The sequence below is a fragment of the Malurus melanocephalus genome, unplaced genomic scaffold, assembly GCF_030028575.1.
Source record: "Malurus melanocephalus ecotype Western Australia unplaced genomic scaffold, MMel_1.1 scaffold_394, whole genome shotgun sequence".
Taxonomy (NCBI): domain Eukaryota; kingdom Metazoa; phylum Chordata; class Aves; order Passeriformes; family Maluridae; genus Malurus; species Malurus melanocephalus.
In genome coordinates this window covers 187,877-205,724 of record NW_026623626.1, presented here as the reverse complement: position 1 = coordinate 205,724, position 17,848 = coordinate 187,877, and the positions used below count along the sequence as shown (strand labels likewise).

The 17,848-nt window shown below is 39.6% G+C and overlaps 1 protein-coding gene across 3 annotated transcripts in view; it reads left to right on the top strand.

Annotated features, from left to right (window-relative positions):
- The window catches only part of TET2 (tet methylcytosine dioxygenase 2), a 71,312-nt gene extending 53,464 nt beyond the window's left edge, over positions 1–17,848 (top strand). For 2 of the 3 annotated variants that reach the window (XM_057379232.1, XM_057379230.1), the window contains exons 3-10: positions 774–864; positions 4,340–4,433; positions 5,557–5,765; positions 6,569–6,719; positions 8,906–8,995; positions 11,510–11,647; positions 12,914–13,274; positions 14,496–17,848. In XM_057379232.1, coding sequence (XP_057235215.1) covers positions 774–864; positions 4,340–4,433; positions 5,557–5,765; positions 6,569–6,719; positions 8,906–8,995; positions 11,510–11,647; positions 12,914–13,274; positions 14,496–15,910 — 2,549 coding nt within the window. In that variant the 3' untranslated portion in view covers positions 15,911–17,848. The remainder of the gene's footprint in view (positions 1–773; positions 865–4,339; positions 4,434–5,556; positions 5,766–6,568; positions 6,720–8,905; positions 8,996–11,509; positions 11,648–12,913; positions 13,275–14,495) is intronic. The other variant, XM_057379231.1, reaches the window with a different exon arrangement.

Sequence of the window (17,848 nt, the reverse complement as noted above, 5' to 3'; positions counted from 1 at the left end):
CCACCTCATCCAGCCCTGGCAGAGAGCATCAAGTCAGCATTCAGGCATCAGCCAGCACAGCTCCAYCATCTCCTGAACCCAAGCAGGGCCTGGCCATTTCTTTCACACTGCTGGAGCCTGCCTCCTGGAATCACACCAAACATGCAGTATATATTGTGACTGCTCAYATGGTCCTATCTACACACAGAAAACTGAGGACACATTCTTGGCATACAAGCACTTTGACCAGGCCTTGTGCACAATTTCTTTCAGCAAACTTGGGGGATTTTTTAAATTTTCACAGTCTTTCTGTGGCTGGCAAGAATTCTCTGTGTAACCTTACTGGCTAGTTTTTTAAGCTCTAGATTTCTGCACTGTAACATGTCTGCTGAAAAACAAGTACAGTACARCTCCCTAACATCAATATTTACCACTGTTATCCCATTTATCCTCCTTTCTGTATGCTGGGAGAGGAGGAAGTGGGAGAAGGAGAAACAATTGTTTGCTGATAACAGGAAAAYACCATTTGAATGTCAGTGTAGAGCCTGAGATGTAGAACAAGTGTTTGTGCTAGGGAAAGGCACACAGTCCCTATCACGGCTGTTTGCAGGATTAGCCATTGCTTTGCATGTTTTGTACAAACTGCATGGGCAAATACCTCAGACATCAGTGTTTGAAAACTGACCCCCCCAATACAGCAGTCTTCYAACAAGCTAGATGCAAACTTTGCAATGTGACATTTTACATGAAAGAATTAACCTTCAAAGTAATAACTTTTATTTTGTTTTAAACAGAGCAAATTATTGAAAAAGATGAAGGTCCTTTCTATACCCATCTAGGAGCCGGTCCTAATGTGGCAGCTATTAGAGAAATCATGGAAGAAAGGTAATTAGTGCAAAGGCACAGAGCAGATTAACGTTTATCCTTTTGTGGATGTCAGAATTTTTCCAGCTTTTGCACATAAAGAAATAAACAACTGCAAATCAAGTAATTACTTGTAGGCTTAGCCGCTCCAGTGTTGCCAACATTACGCACCCTGCTATTCACCAGAGAGTCACAATATTTGACAGGGCTAATAGTGTGCTGGCTGGCACAGGCTGTGCCCTTGGAGACAGATGCCAGCAAACCCAAGCCGGAACAAGTTCTCACCAGCCTGCCAAGCAAGGCGGCTGGCAGTGGCTGCAAGGGCAGGCTTGGAGCTGGTGTTCCCTCTGGCTGGGAGAATGGCAGTGGAGAAGGARGATGAAGAGCAGAATACCAAATTTCAATATTAGCTTCCCCTCGCCAAATTGCTAAATATCTAGATCTAAATCTAATTCATTCACGTCCAGAGCAGTGTCACAAAATTGTTGGATGGGATTTCAGCYCAAGAATCGATAAGCATTTGATTACATAAGTGTTGTGAGAAAACATTSCCGTTCCTTGGAGTATTGCACAAACCCAGTCTTATCTTGATTGTGGACAATCCATCTTATCATGTTGCATCCTGTGGTGTATTTATTACATCAACGCCAACCAAACCAAGAATTTTTAAAGGCACAGAATAGATACATGGTATGTGCTATTTAAAAATATGTGTAAGTACAAACCCCACCAGCCTAAGATATATAAATTAGAAGCTAAAATGAAAGTGACKTCTGCATTACTCTGTGAATTCTGCATTACTTGTAGCCAATAATGACCAGATTTTTAGAGGTATCTGGGAATTCAGTTTCCATCTGAACAAAGAAGCAAACTCTTCAATGAAGTCAGAGACAGATGGGAATTTGATTTGTTACTACTTTAAAAATCTGGACTCCAGAACAGCAGTGAAACTCCAGCTAGCTGCAGAACCAAAAGCAAGTGGGCATTACTGCAGTGCTGGGTCTGTGCTAAGGAGCACCATTTCTTAGCAAGGTCTGTTAGCTTGTGTTCATCCTTACACAACCATGGGGTACTTAGAGCCTATTAAACCCTTCAGATTACCTCTAAATCCTAAAGTCCTTTCTCTTTCTTAGCACCTCCTTTCCCATGACTCTTATGCAGGGCTTGCCCTAGTAATTTTCAGCTTTGAGAGCAGCTTGAGTGCATGTAAGCTACATAAATCTGCTGCCTCCTGGGAAGGGAGAGTGAACAGTGACTCTCTGGAGAAGCTCTTTACAATTTGTTATGTCCAGAGCTCTCATCAGCTGGTTAATTCTTTAGCATTTACAATTAATAAATAACAGAAGAAAGTCATTCATGTTGTAACATCAATTATTAGAGATGAAACATGAAACTTTTTTCGTTCTTCTTTTACTTTGGAATGTAGTTTTTCATTCTTAATATTGAACTTTTTTTTCTTTTCTTTTTTCATTCAATTTAATTTCATGTAGAAGGATACAATGAGAGATCATAGGTAATAYGCATCTACTTAGCCAGGTTCAGCAGAGTATAGCAGCAGCCACTTGAACAATGGCTACTGTTCAACTGTATGGTATGAACTGTGAAACTCTCTGACTGAAAAACTCCAGAATTCAATTCATTAGTTAATTTTGTATTCCTAAGTGAACAAACCCAAACCTTTATCATTATAAAGATACTCTCATTATAAAGCATACCTGTGCAATTGGTGACATTAATCACAACTGAAGCACTTTTAACCTGGCTTCCCAGGAATATGGATTTTAAGGTGTCAGCAATGCTAAATAAGCCAGGATTTGATTCAGACTTAAAATTAATATTTTAGCTATGCCAGAACTAATTTCTTGCAGAATMCACAGCGGATATAGACATTTTACCTCTTCTTTCTCCCAATTCCTACTCCATGCTCATTGAGTTTTGCTCCAGTTTTAAAGCCAATCAGCTTTGGCCTGAAAGCAAGCATGACAAACATCAGGCACAAATTCCTTTCTGACAGTTGAAAAATKTGAGACAAAGTCCATTTCATTTCTAGTGTGTAATGTACAATATATTTCTATAGAGGCTTCCACAGATTAGAAAACTCATAGAAAATGTTAAGATTTTAAAATATTTTTAATGTGCTTAGTTAGAGAAACAAATAAATAATAACATCCAACCCTAAGTAGGGAAAAGTGACCTAACATTTGCCTGCAAAACATGTGCAGTATAACTTGATTTTATTTGTATAATTTCCTGTGACACCGAAACTTCACAATGAGATCACATCTAAAAATAAGAATTTTTCATTTCCTTTACAGGACAGAAGTTTAAATACAGATACTGGCCCTTAAATATGTCACCAAGATTTTAGWGCAAAACAAGAGGGAAAAAGCTCAAAAGTTCTTAAAGCATCACTGAATGGCTGCATAACAGGAACATACCTTGATTACTCTGTAGGTAAAGGCAAAGAACAAGCAGAATTACTTAGTTAGTCCCCACACTTGGCTATTTAAAAGAACACCAATGAGAGTGGCAGAATTCAGAAATGGTGATGGAAGTGCCCAGTGCCCAAGGAGCAGCTGAGTGGCCAGGGAAGCTCAGTCTGCAACACTGTGGCCACTGCTGTTTCTGTCCSTGGCCTCCCCTGAGCCCCGGTGTGCTCCCTGGCTCAGCAGGTGGGCAATCCCAGAGAAATGCCTGGAAATGGCTCAACAGATCCAGCATTTCTATTAAGTCAAGATCTGTTTCACATGGCTTTTGCCACGTTTTTCCACCTGGAAAGTGGAGCCTCTTAGATCTGGGTAACAGCACTACTGGCACATGGAGMTGGAGTCTGCCTTGAGAGCATAATTGATTAAATACTTCAGCAAGAGTTGAGCTTGCCCACCTTGGTCACAAAAAGACACACAAATGGTGTTATTTGAGGGCTTGTGATCCTAGCTAGAGTACAGAAGTCAGGTAAAAGTAAATAAGTAACAATTAAAGAAAATTGATGTGATGCAAATTAATCCTGACTTAACTGATTCACCCTGTCTAAGCCAGGAACAAGCACAGAAAGTTAATAGAGTGACTGTTACATGCCAGCTGTTCCATGACAACTTAATTATGTACATTTCAGATGAACAATTTAACCCAGAAATTAATAGAAAAATACAACATTCTTTACCAAAATAAAGATACTTCTATTTTTTGAAAAGTCCAATTTTTAAAATGTCGTCTATAACAAATGCTCTAAATAAATGGCTAAAATGTTTGGTAATATTAATGTGATATTGATAATTTTTACCCCTCTGGGATGTATTAAAAGACATTTGCCTCTCTTAATATATCATTCCACCACAGCAGCAAAATCAGCAAGATAAACTACATTGCACATCTTTCCCTATAATTCATAGTGTTTATTTTTCAAAGATAAAACTGGTAAATGTGCTCCAACTTTTCAGTGTTCACACAGAACCAAATTAATCTGCTTATTGTACATATTTTTGTTTTGTTGAAGATTTGGGCAGAAGGGTAAAGCTATAAGGATTGAGAGGGTTGTCTACACTGGGAAAGAAGGCAAAAGTTCTCAAGGATGTCCAATTGCTAAATGGGTAAGTGATGTAAACAAATTAATCTAGTTCAGTATGATGGTTCATGTAGCTGATAGCAGTGACATGTCCTGTTAGCTGACACTAGGAAACTTTAAATGGCTCAACAACAGCAGGAATATGGGGTACCTGTAGCCTGCTCTGAGCCATGTCTCTCTCCATTTACTTGTTGCACAGAGAACAGAAAGAATAAAATTTGGCTTAAAGGTATGAAAATCTAAGAAGGAAGGCATTTTTGCTTCGATTTAAGTTTCACGCCGTCTGACATTTTCATTGCTGTTTAATTTTAGCCTACAAATAAGGCCAGTAAGTTCACCACTGTAATGTCTTTAAGCAATCCTTCCAGTTTRAGAGAGGTGTTAGGACACCYTCTTARCAAACACTCTCATAGTTTGGAACAAATTACTGAGTGGTTTGGATTGACAGGAAAAGACAGGATGAGGAAAAACTGATACATTAGTATAGTCTTTAGGCATGCCTTTTTTAAAGAAATGCTTCTCAGYGCTTATGCTACTGGGAGGTCATTGTTATATTTGAAAAAAATCTACTGCTTTCCTCTCAACACTGTAATGTTGGTATGTAATAAGAACAGGTCACGAAATTGTGAGGATGGTTATGACTATAGCTGCTTAAGTTTGGAAGGGAAGGGGAGAGAGCTCCCATGTGCAGTTATTTAGTAGCTTCCTTACTGCCTGCCTTTCCCTGCRTGCTTCCTGCCCTAAGACAGGTGTCCGTGACCCAGCTCTCTGCGGGGAGAGACCTCACTGCTCACTTCCTTTTGCTCATCAGTCAAACTGGGCCACAACCATAACATAGATTCAGAAGATGACTCCTGCTGAATCAGAGCATGCAGGATACTTTTACAAAGCTGGTTTCCACCGCCATGGCTTTCCATGCCTTCAGTCAACCTCTTAAAGAGTCAGCTTCATTAAACACAAAGGGGTAGCCCTAGCCATATCACAGTGGGAAAACCAGACTGAATTGCCAGAAACAAAGAGGATGATACAAGTAGAAGTCACTTCCCCACACACACAGTAAGGCTGAGGTTTCCTATTCTCTTGCTCTTCGAATTAAGAAATGCATTGTTTGTGTTGGGGCTCTGGGGTGTGTGTTGCTGTACATGCAGGTAGTCCGCAGAAGCAGTCAGGAGGAGAAGCTGCTCTGCTTGGTGCGCGAGCGAGCAGGACACACGTGTGAGACGGCCGTCATCGTGATTCTCATCCTGGTCTGGGAGGGAATCCCAACCAGCCTGGCTGATAAGCTCTACTCTGAACTCACCGACACCCTGAGGAAGTACGGCACGCTCACAAACCGGCGCTGCGCCCTGAATGAAGAGTAAGTACAGCAAAGGCTGTGCTCACCAAACCTGCAGCCCCATCTTCAGCCTCACATGCAGCACCTCTGCTCATGCTGTTACCCTGAAACATCTATAACCTTCCCAGCTATTTCAAGTGGTTTGAAAACCCACAAACCTGGTAGGAAATGCAAAGTAAACACTCAAATAGGRAAAAATATTTTCCCACAGTTGTGAAGCATCTCAATATATTTAAAAGAAGATATCTCACCAGGGGCCAGGATAGCTGATACCTCAACCTTGAAATAAAAGCTATTTTCACTAAATCATACTTGTGTTAGCTGACACAGACTAGCTTCARTCTAAAGAAATCTTTTCCCCATGCCTTTCTGAGAGGGAAGAACATTTAGACCAAAATTACCATAGCTATCACTGCATGTTACTTTGGCTTCATGAGTAGAGTCACATTTCAGGAATTATTGCTTAGCCCCTGTCTGAGGGCTCCCACATTCTTGCAGTGCTGTCAGCATAAGCCCCTGAGGCACCATGAATATCAGTACCTAACAAGGCACCACACAAATGTATCCTTATCTGAGCAAAGCTGGGTTCCTCACACACGTGTAGAACCCCCAAAGACCCCGCTTTTTAACCATGAAATTACTTGCTCTGATAAATTCTTCTGTTATGATGTGTATGTCTCCCTCTTCTATTTCTTCATTATTTACTGATGGAAGATGATCCATGCTGCTGATTCCCTGGAGCACTGGCAGAACTCAGACACCCACTGCCAGAGTGCTGTGGGGGACCTGCCTGCTGCTAACAGCTGTGTTCTCTTATCTTTTAGACGAACTTGTGCATGCCAAGGGCTGGACCCTGAAACTTGTGGTGCTTCATTTTCCTTTGGTTGCTCCTGGAGCATGTACTACAATGGTTGTAAGTTTGCCAGAAGCAAGATTCCAAGAAAGTTTAAGCTGCTGGGGGATGACCCGAAAGAGGTTGGTATCTATTTGTAAAATGAGCTTCATTTGCAAGGAAATGTTTTCTGTCACTCTGTAAATAGAGATACAGTACAAGAGAGCAGGGCCTGAGGCCTCCCTGAGTGCTGTACATGTAGGGTAATTAAATAACTGCCAGTCAAAACCGATTGATTCCAGTCACTGAGCCAGCTGAATTGCCTGTCCAAATTCTGACAGCTGGTAAAAGCCCTGAGACTAGAAACCATGTTTGTAGGCTTTCACAGTTAGAGGAGAGGGTGTGCCCCTCTGATAATACAGCCTGAATAATTCTGGCTGTATGAGGCCTGCAACTGAGCATTCCCCAGTGGCACAGCGGAAGGTTTACCAGCTAATGGCACATAACACAACTGGGAACCAGAGCAGACTGGTTCAATGGAGACAAACATGATGAAACTCTGAGATGACAATGGAAAGAAGAGGATAGGAAGACTTGTGCTACATACAGTCCTGCCCCACTGAATGTTTCCAGACTGGGCTCTGTGTTACAGCAAACTGGCAAATGTTTAAAATGAGCCAGAGCAATAAACAGTGACCTTAGCCTGGACACAAGATACCCTGAAGTTATGACTGCAGTGACTCCTGGACACTTCCAGCAAGTCATGTGAAACTCCAGTGGCCCAGTCTGCTGGCAAGGACATGCAAATTTAGTCCTTTGCTTGTGTACTGGCATGTAAGTCTACAGTTTCACTGTATTCTGATGTCTTACACAAATCCAAGCATTCCTCTCTCATAATCAGAGAGACAGGTACTTCTGCATCCTGCAGCCTGTGCTGAAAAGAGTGCACTGTTCAGAATATCATCATAATTAACATACAGATTTTCCTGCCCACTGCTCTTCTACAGCACCAAGAATTACAGAATAGCTCTCCTCCAAACATGATGGTACAAAGGTGGTACAAAGCCTTCTTTATCACGGCCTGCCTGATCCTAAATTACCAACATTTATAAGATGGATACCTGGCCAGAGCACAGCAGGGCACTCTTCCAACTTGCATTCTTGGATTTACTTCCTATGGAGGCCAGCTTTGGGCAGGAAAGAGGGTTTTACCCTCCAGTGTTGGTCCCAAAGTTGGCGGCAACCAAAGCATGCATCCAGATGAGGGGCTGGGTTCCACACACAGACAGTTTATAGACAGCACAAATTCTCACWAATAAAAACTGTACTGTAACTGGAAGTTACAGTAACAAACACCTACAGGCCATAAAAAACCTCCACATTCTGGCAGCAGCCACAAGGTCACAGCAAGATATTTTTTGACAATTTCACATCAAACCAAACTAAGATATTGTCCCATAGTAGGGGATACAAACTTTTAACACACCAAATGCATGCCTCTCTGAAGCCTGTTTTTTCACAGTTCTTCACATCTTCCTAAAATACAAAAACTCTTAAAAATAAGTACACTACTCCAGTATGCCACTGTTCTTTATGCTTTTAAAATCAAAKATAAGGGCCTCATATAAGTGAAGCTTTGAATTTGGAATTCTCAATCCTTAAAGGATAGGGAACAACTCCGGAGCACATTATTAGATTATTTTTAAAGAGCTCTTTATTTTGAGAGTGTACAACTCAGAGGAAAAAGGARCTTTGGCCATTCCTACCTCCACAACACTGATTACTAGACAGATCCATGATTCTTCATTGCTTAAGGATTGGGAACTTTTTGAAGGCTGCAATATTTAAATATTTTTAAATTGYTGCATGTAAAAATATTTCAATATGTCAGTATTGTCATTACAATGGGCAAACCCCAGCCAGATTTACTTGATGGACCATTCTGCTATTATTTCTCCTAAGCTTTCTGAAGAGTATTGTTTTGCCAAAATTCCAAAAAGGAAAATAATGAGGATTATTGCACATGGATCTGAAACATGTCCATGTTGAAGAATGTGATTTTTCTTAMTATACAACAAATTAAGAGTATAGTATGTGGCATCCTATTGCAGGTATCCTACGACACTACTGTAACTGGTCCATTCCTTTTAAGGGCTTGTAATAATAAAATTAAAAGGAGATTCACAACTCTTACTGTGTAAACATAAAGGATACACRTTTATGCCTTTACACAACTATCAGTGTAAACATGATTGCGTAAAACCCTAACTTGTCAGATTCCAGACTTACAGTATGGAAATGTCTTGAACCCTGCTTCATCTCCTAACAGGAAGAAAAACTTGAATCCAATTTGCAGAATCTGTCAACCCTGATGGCACCTACCTACAAGAAACTTGCACCCGATGCATATAACAACCAGGTATGATGGAGAAAAAAGGAATATGASCAGTCATGAAATAACCTGATTTTTAACACACTTCCCAATGCTTCAGCCTTGCACCAAACCATTACATACATTTTGTGCCAACATTTCTTTGACATCAGCATGAAGACAAATAGAAATGAACAATTCCACTTAAGATGTTCTCACAAGTAAAACTAGCAGGATTTGGTCCACCAAACAGGACTAATCTTCTCACCTACRTCCACACAATAAAATTATTTCACTCTTCAGCTGTAAAACACAAATTTCTCAATTTAGCATGACTTACCAGCCAAACCAGTAAAACTGCCGTGAAGGTGGCATGAGATTGCAACAGTTGCACTCAAGTCCTTTAGCCACAGTTTCAGTTCTATTCTGTCAAACAGCAGATGAATTTAGTTTTCACCAAGATAGCTATTATAAACCTAATTTTTAAGTGAAGTTTTGTATTTGAACACACTCAACCCTGCATATGCACACAAGTGCCTGCACCAGCCTTCCTCCATGAGGGAATTSTGCATGCCTGTTTTCCACGGATCGGTGTTCTCAGACACCAGCACATTCATAGCTCTGATGAGGTTCCCAGTGTGGCTGTSTCTCATCTACATTTCATTACGAAATGTCTTTCAGATGGTTACACCAAAATTTGCAAACATGTACCAGTTGCAGACATGCAACTSTTGGCTTTCACTTTCACTGCTCAGGTTCACTACTGTTAGGAACACTCACAGAACTTAACAGTCCCCAAACTTTCAGCATCTACTGCAAATTGTGACATCACCCTGCTTTCCTGTTGACAGCACTGTACAACCAGCACAAGACATATTTTCAGCTTTAACAGAAACAGTAAACTAACACAAAACTGTCCATTATTATTTGCTGTAAAAGTCACTCCTTTACTGCATATTTAGCAGCAGCTAGACAGGGTAAGCAGACTCAGTGCAGACTTACCCAGTTTCACCTGCCTGATCAGATAACATTTGAAGCTTCATCAGGGAGAATACTGTGGCTATGTGCCCATTAGCTGTGGTTATCTGTCCAAACATCTGAGAGCCATTCTGCAAGAGAAAAAAGAAAGAGGAAGGAAAAAAATGAGGGGGTGGTGAACAATAAAATGTTTCTTTGCTTGGGCTTCTTTTCTTTTCCCACAAAAATTCAGTAAAGAGCTTTTCCCCAAGTAAGGTGTGGTGCTGCCCAACATTTGTTGAAAATACATGCTTTTACACGTTTCAATTTTTACCTTATGTAACAAGGCATACATAATGTATAGCTTGGCCTGTTTCAGGAGTTTCATGTAGACCTTGAATTTGTGGGAAAACTGTAATTGAGCTTGTCAGTGGCTTTAAAGAGAGATGGATTGAGTTCTAATTTGTATGATACTTTAAAAGTTTCTAAAACCAAAAAGCCCTAAAACCACATTTCAAATTCCCAGATTTATTTCAATACAAATCTGGACCCCTTCTGTATTATAATCAAGAATTGGAAAGGGTCTGTTTTCCAACTGGACCCAACAGAACATCTTAGAGAGCAGTTGTACCAGTATAGTTAAATCAGACAATTATAATCTGGCTAACATTTCAGACTGGTCACATTTAATTCCAAAGAAGTTTTCACAGTTTTAAAGTTTTGTTCTGCTTTTATTTTCAGATTCCAGGGAAGTAAATAATCCAGATTTGAAAATAAAAGTAAGCAAAGTAGACATAATTTTAGTGGTTTTGAATGAAGACTTGGCAAAGGTTCTAATTTAACCTTATCTTAAAATGGGATCCATTAAGTTTCATTAAGTGTAGATGTTCTGTGCATTCACTTGAAAGGTTCAGGAATTTCAAAGCATTTTATAAATGTGGTTTCATTTTTAATTTTCTAAATAAAATAGAAAACCATCATTTTTCTAAGGTTTTATCTTCCATTACAAAATCCCTTCTTTTTGTGTAAGGTCTATTGTTGCATTATGAACTCTTTGTAAAGCTCCTTAATAATGACTGCATGGGTACAAAGTACTGTCTTGACTGAATTCTCTCTCGTTTTAGTCAGGGTTGTAYTTAAGCTAATGAAATACATGTTTAGCATGCCAAAATATTACAAATCAAAAAGCAAATTATTATTTTTCATTAAGTCATTCTGAAGTCAGTTTTCTAAAGCCATTTTCCCTTAATAGCTTGGTATACTTCCAGTCTACACAAACATTTCACTCTTATAGTGCCCGTCATGGAAACCATGCACTGCATTTGTCATGTAAAAACACCAACCCCTGGCAGAAAATCAGGAGTAATGCACAAGGAAAAATATTATTGGCTAATTTCACAATCACGCCCTAGACAAAAGGCACCAGGGAACAAAGCAGCAAGGAATGAAGCATAGATACAAAATGGCCATCAAATTGCTGTAGTTTATTTGCCTTCAAGGTGTGTCTGTTGTCACCTCCAAGACGTGTGCCCATTGTCACAATGGAGCATTCCTTGTGCACTCGGTGTCCTGGAGCACCCAGTGAAACGTGTCCTGTCTCTCCAGATCGAGTACGAACACAGAGCCCCCGAGTGTCGCCTGGGTTTGAAGGAAGGTCGCCCATTCTCAGGGGTCACYGCCTGCCTCGACTTCTGTGCTCATGCTCACAGAGACTTGCACAATATGCAGAACGGGAGTACTCTGGTAAGTCTGGGATGTGTAACAGCCTCCTCACTCCAGCACTCAGCTCATACCTTTGATTCATTTTCTCCTTTAAATTTAAACTGCTTAATTTTAGTAGATTGCTAAAAAAAACCATTAGGCAGTAACTGAGCTAACTTATTACCCCCTTCACATTTTTCTTTCAAATGAATGAAACTTGGTGCATTAAAGAAAGGTTTAWTACAGAACTGATAAAAGAGGAACTGTGGAGACAATGGAAAAAAAGGTCCCAACAGAGCTGAAATGCCTGTTTCAATGTTTCTGGCACRRAACAGTTTATATTTACCCTMTTGAAACCTTTTTTTTTTYYCCCTAACAGCTTTGGATTWTACCTTCTAATRAAATAAAAGTGAAAACAAGTAACTTCTTTCTGAGAGAGTTTTGGAAATTTTGGATTTTATTCCTGCTTGGAATGAGCAGGAAGTGTGCAAGTACMTGCACTCTTTACTCTCCTCAGTTCTGATTTCTGGAATGTATAGCAGAAGTTCTGTAGAAGGTACTAGAAAAGCAAGCTGGTTTTCAATGTGTATTGGATTATTTCTGTAACAAAACAGTTGGGGCAAACATGAGAAAGAATACTGAATTATCATCATGGCTATAGGTTGAAGGAATTCCCTAGATTCAGTGATGCTCTTATTACAAYCTAAGAGAGTACCTGCCTTTTTAATTCCAACTAAATTTTTCCAGTTTCCAGGATCTGACTTAATTCACAAGTTAATAACCACAATGTACAAAGATCCTCCCAGTATCTGTTCTAGCTGGCACTAACACAACAAGGTTGCTGCAACTTCCTTAAATCCTGTTATTAACGTTACAGTGACCGTCTCCTTCACAAAGTGCTGGAGGTTGCACGGTAACGGTGTGAAATCCAACACCAGTGTTTTATATTGCACACTCTCTCTAATAGGTAGCTACCTCATGTATTGCAGGAAAAAATCTTCAGGTGATTCCACTGATTTAGCTCTCTGGCTACAACACAAGGGATCACAGAGTTTATTTCACATGAGGGTAATCCCTAACTATACTGTTTATTTCAGCACAAGTAAAAGAAATAGGTATCTATACACCTTCTATTTCTTTTAATTGTCCAACAAAGTAATGGAAGAAATGATATTTGCAGGCTTGTTGTGATATGCAAAAATTGCACAGAAACTTACAAAGAGCTTGCCAGATGCCAGTGCTGACAGTGACAGGACAAGGCACAGTGCAGAGGCAGAGTTTCAGGTCTCTAATACTCCTTTCTGACAGGTTTGCACACTGACTAGAGAAGACAATCGTGAAATTGGCCAAACACCAGAAGATGAACAACTCCATGTTCTCCCGTTATACAAAGTCTCTGATGTGGATGAGTTTGGAAGCACTGAGGGCCAGGAGGAGAAGAAGAGGAATGGCAGCATCCAGGTCCTTACYTCCTTTAGACGAAAAGTGAGGATGTTAGCAGAGCCTGTTAAGACCTGTCGGCAAAGGAAGCTAGAAGCAAAGAAGGCAGCTGCAGAAAAGCTTTCCTCCTTGGAGAATGGGTCTAGCAAAGCTGAGAGAGAAAAGTCTGCTGCAGCACGCAACAAGCAAGGCACCTCTGATGCAGCAGGTCATGCAAAGCAGCTGGCAGGTAAACACAGGAAACTGAGTGGGGTCAGCAGTGGTAAGCATCCTGCAAATCAGAGCTAGTTATAATTAGCCTCAACAAAAGCATTATTTTCAGCCTAAGAATGTATTGAAGTAAAAAGGCAAGAGAATTTTTTGAAAGCAAATATCAATAGAGTGTCAGATTTGATACAACCCCAGAGAAGAAAAAAAAAAGATAAGTTGCACTGAGAAATCCTTTACTGTTGGATAGTTAATACTTGTAGAAATCTAGAAGCAAACCCTGCTTGCCACCCAGTGTATTGTGAAGTATTAGTAAGTGCTAGAAGCCCTGAAGAGAAGTGTGTGGTGCTGCTGCCAAAGAAAGAATGACCTACACATCACTCAATGTCAGCCACTGTTAGAGAGAACCTCCTAATTTGAGGAGATACAAGCATAACCTCKTTACCACTATTTATATGCTCTGCCTCAAGAACAAAAGCAAAGCGGGTTTTCCATAGTAGAGTAAGAGCTTATGGCAGTTCTCAGCAGCAGAATTTGAGAGTCCTGAGCAAAGGAGTTATCAGAACTATTTTATTGTTACAGTWTTCCCAGAGAGGAAAAAAATATACATACAGGGCCACCCAGAAGGTTACTGAAATATCTATGAACAGAAGTCAGTTGCCCCATGACCCAGGCAACAACTGTGACCATTAAATTATGCCACTGCACTTTATTGAATGGTATTTTTGCTCTTATGTCTTCAGTTAATGTCACTTATTACTGCACTGTTCTGTCCATCAGTGAATGTTGGTTTTAACATACAGCTAGGGACATTTATTGGAGTCAGTTCTATTCATGTAGATGAGAATTATTTATTCTTGGGGAAAAAAAAAGTCACTTTGTGCACGGCTGTTTGGGAGTGCTTTGATGCTCCATTTCATGGGCTACTTAAAAGATGAYTCAACTCTTTGGATTTTGTGCATGTGACTCTGAACAGACTGCACTGTCCTCTTTTCCCCACTGTCACTAGCATCTGATCTCACTGGATACATGCCAAAAACAAAGAGTAGCCTTAGTATTTATTCACTTTCTTAAAGGATGGTGTTTGAGATATGACAGAGGGAGCGTGCGTTAATGAATCTATTTTTCTTACAAATTTCATATAAAGTATGTAATTTGTTGTGTGGTTGTTTGGATTTAGGCCTTTTTTTAAAAAGCCTGTTTGTTGTGTGGTTGTTTGTTTTTTTCCTTTTTACATCTGCAGATCTTTTACGTCTTTCAGGACCAGCCACACAACAGCAACAGCAGCAGCAGCAGCATCCACAGCGCACTCTCCCTAACAACCCTCAGTCAAATCCCATTAACTCTTACTCGGGTTCAGGTTCTGCAAATCTCTATGGAAGGTTGCCTAATCCAGCCAATGCTTATCCAAACTCTTCATACACTTCAGATCCATATGGAGGGTCCAATCCCATGAACCTCTATACAACCTCATCACAGTCTGTGGGGTCATATTTGAATTCYTCCAGTCCCATGAACCCTTATTCAGGATCTTTAAGTCAAAATAACCAATATCCCTCCTACCAATGCAATGGAAACATAGCTATGGACAACTGCCCCTCTTACTTGGGTTCCTATCCTTCCCAGCATCAGCACATGGACTTGTATAATTGCCAGAGCCAAGACCATATGTCTAAACTAAGTCTACCACCCATTCAAACATTATACCAGCATAGGTTTGGGAATAACCAGAGTTTTGGTACCAAGTACTTGAATTATGGAAACCAAAATATKCAGGTAGATGCCTTCAGTAATTGCACCATTAGACCAAATTTACACCACATAGGATCATATTCCTCTTACTCCACCCATGAGGCCAATGGCCATTTTATGGAGGTTGCCTCAAGGTTAAAATCTAATCTGAGTAATCCAAGCATGGATTATGCCTCCATGAATAAAACAGGTGAACATCATCAAATGCAACCCCCTCCACATTTACCACGTGACTTCCATTCTGCCCCAAGTATGTTTAGTGGTCCTCCTAATTCACTGCATCACCAAAATAAAGATAATGAAATTATTTCGCATGCAGTTAATGGTTTGTCTAACATGCTTCCAGGTCAAAACCATGACAGGACTACTCCCCAGGGTGGTTTAGATAAAACTGATGTGCTGAATCCAGAAAAAGCAGAGGATCCTGATGAAGTCTGGTCAGATAGTGAGCAGAACTTTCTGGATCCAGAAATTGGAGGAGTGGCAGTTGCTCCATCTCATGGGTCAATTCTCATAGAGTGTGCAAAACGTGAGCTCCACGCAACGACTCCCTTAAAAAATCCCAACAGGAACCATCCCACCAGAATATCCCTTGTATTTTACCAGCACAAGAGCATGAATGAGCCAAAACATGGTCTGGCTCTATGGGAGGCAAAGATGGCTGAGAAGGCAAGAGAGAAAGAAGAAGAATGTGAGAAGTACGGCCCAGACTATGTGCCTCAGAAATCCTACGGCAAAAAAGCCAAGAAGGAGCCTGCGGAGCCCCACGAGCCCTCTGAGCCAACGTACCTGCGCTTCATCAAGTCCCTGGCACAAAGGACACTGTCGGTCACCACGGACTCCACAGTAACCACATCTCCATATGCCTTTACACGGGTTACAGGGCCTTACAACCGATATATCTGACTTCACACCTTGGTTGGTTACCTCATCTGAAGAAACACCTTGTCACTAGGGTAGTAGTGCTTTAGGTTTCGGGGAAGGCAAGGGTGGAGAAGAAAACAGTGTTTTTATGGAACTCATCGGTGGAAAAAGCCTCAGCACACCAGCAAAAAGAGGTGAATCTCACTAGAGCATTTGTTTTCCACTGATTTTTAAGTGGTCACAGATGGCATGTAGGAAACAAGACCAAAGCATCCTATGCAAAAAAAAAAAAAAAAAAAAGAAAAAAAAAAAAAAAAAAAAGAATACAAGAAAGTATTTTGCAATTTACATTGGAAAACACTGGCTCTATTACTGAGAGAGATAATCTGCAAATGGAATTTTTTTTTTCTTACAGTTTTGTACATCTGTGGCCACTTTTAATGTCATCAAGTTTGCATAGTCATGGAACAGGAGCAAAAAAAACCCTAAAAATATAATACTGTAGTATTACAACTGCAGGAATCTTAAAATAACATCTGGTGCTGAATCTATGATGTACTGAAATATACTGGAATTATGGCTTTTTAACATGCAGTTTTTACTGTAATCTTAATAGTCTTTTGATTTTATTTAACAAAGTAGATAAGTATAAAACAAACAGACAGCAAAACACTGAATTTGTTTGAATATTCTAAAACCATGGTGCTATCTAAGAGAATGGTGTCTTTATTTTATCAGTCAAACAGTTAATGCCTTTATAACAAAATGTCAATGATGTAGTCAAATGTTCTTCAGCAACAGGGAGGACCTATTCATTCATGTATGTGTTGAAGTTACCTGGTGTTAAAATAAGCTTACTTTTTAACATATGGGAATTACAAAGACCTCTGGATTTTGCTCATCCAGTCAAGTCCTAGGAAAGGACAATAAAATAGAGAGAGAGATATTTTTTTTTAAATAGTGTTTCAAAAGCACTTTGTCTACCTAAGCTTGGCAACTTGAACAATGCTAAGATACTAAGACATTAAAAAAAAAAAAAAAAAAAAAAAAAAAAAAAAAAAAAAAAAAAAAAAAAAAAAAAAGAGTTTACTTTGATTTTAAAATGCAAAGATAATTTTTTTAAACTAAAAAAGCTTTTAAATATTTTTGGTTTAGCCATTCATCAGTTAGTGGGCTACATATCCATTTTTAATACAGTCAGTTATGGTAAAAATGGGGCTTACTGGATATAAGGGAATACTTTAGTACACAAAACACATTTTTTTTCTGGTGCTCATCTCACACAGCTATACTGTAAACAGTTTTCTACAATTATTATGACAAGTTCATTGCTCAAATATGTACAGTTTTAAGGAAAGAATTTTATATTAACCACAGGTAATAATTGGCAGCATGCAACAAACTACACCTAGTTAGCTTGGGCTTCTGCTGTTTCTAGAGATCTGTGCGCTCCCACTATGGAATGGCAGACCTGCTTTTGTGTTGATAATTATGTACATTGTGGTGCAAGTCATTTCTCGGTGCAAGTGGCCTCTTTTCCAGGAAGACTGAGCAGACTGATGCCTACACAAAACGAATGAAACAGGGTTAGTTCTGTGCGATTCCGTTGATTAAGTAGAGAAAAAAAATAGGCAGCTGGCTTGCTGTGGTGGTTTTAAATCATTAATTTCTATTAAAAAAAAAGCAGGAGAATTGTATAGTAAATTAAATTGTAAACAAAACTTTTTTTAACACAATGCTTTAGTATTTTAGTACTGTAAAAATATTAAATCTATATATATTTGGGTTTTGAGCTGAATTCACATCATGGTGCTACTCAGCCTGCTACAAATATATCATAATGTGAGCTAAAAATACATTAAAAGGTTTGAGTGATGTTCCTACTTGTCATATACCTCAACACTAGCTTGGCAATAGGATATCGAACTGAGTGTGAAAGTTTATATATTGTATACCATCTTTTTCCCCCCAATAGCCTTT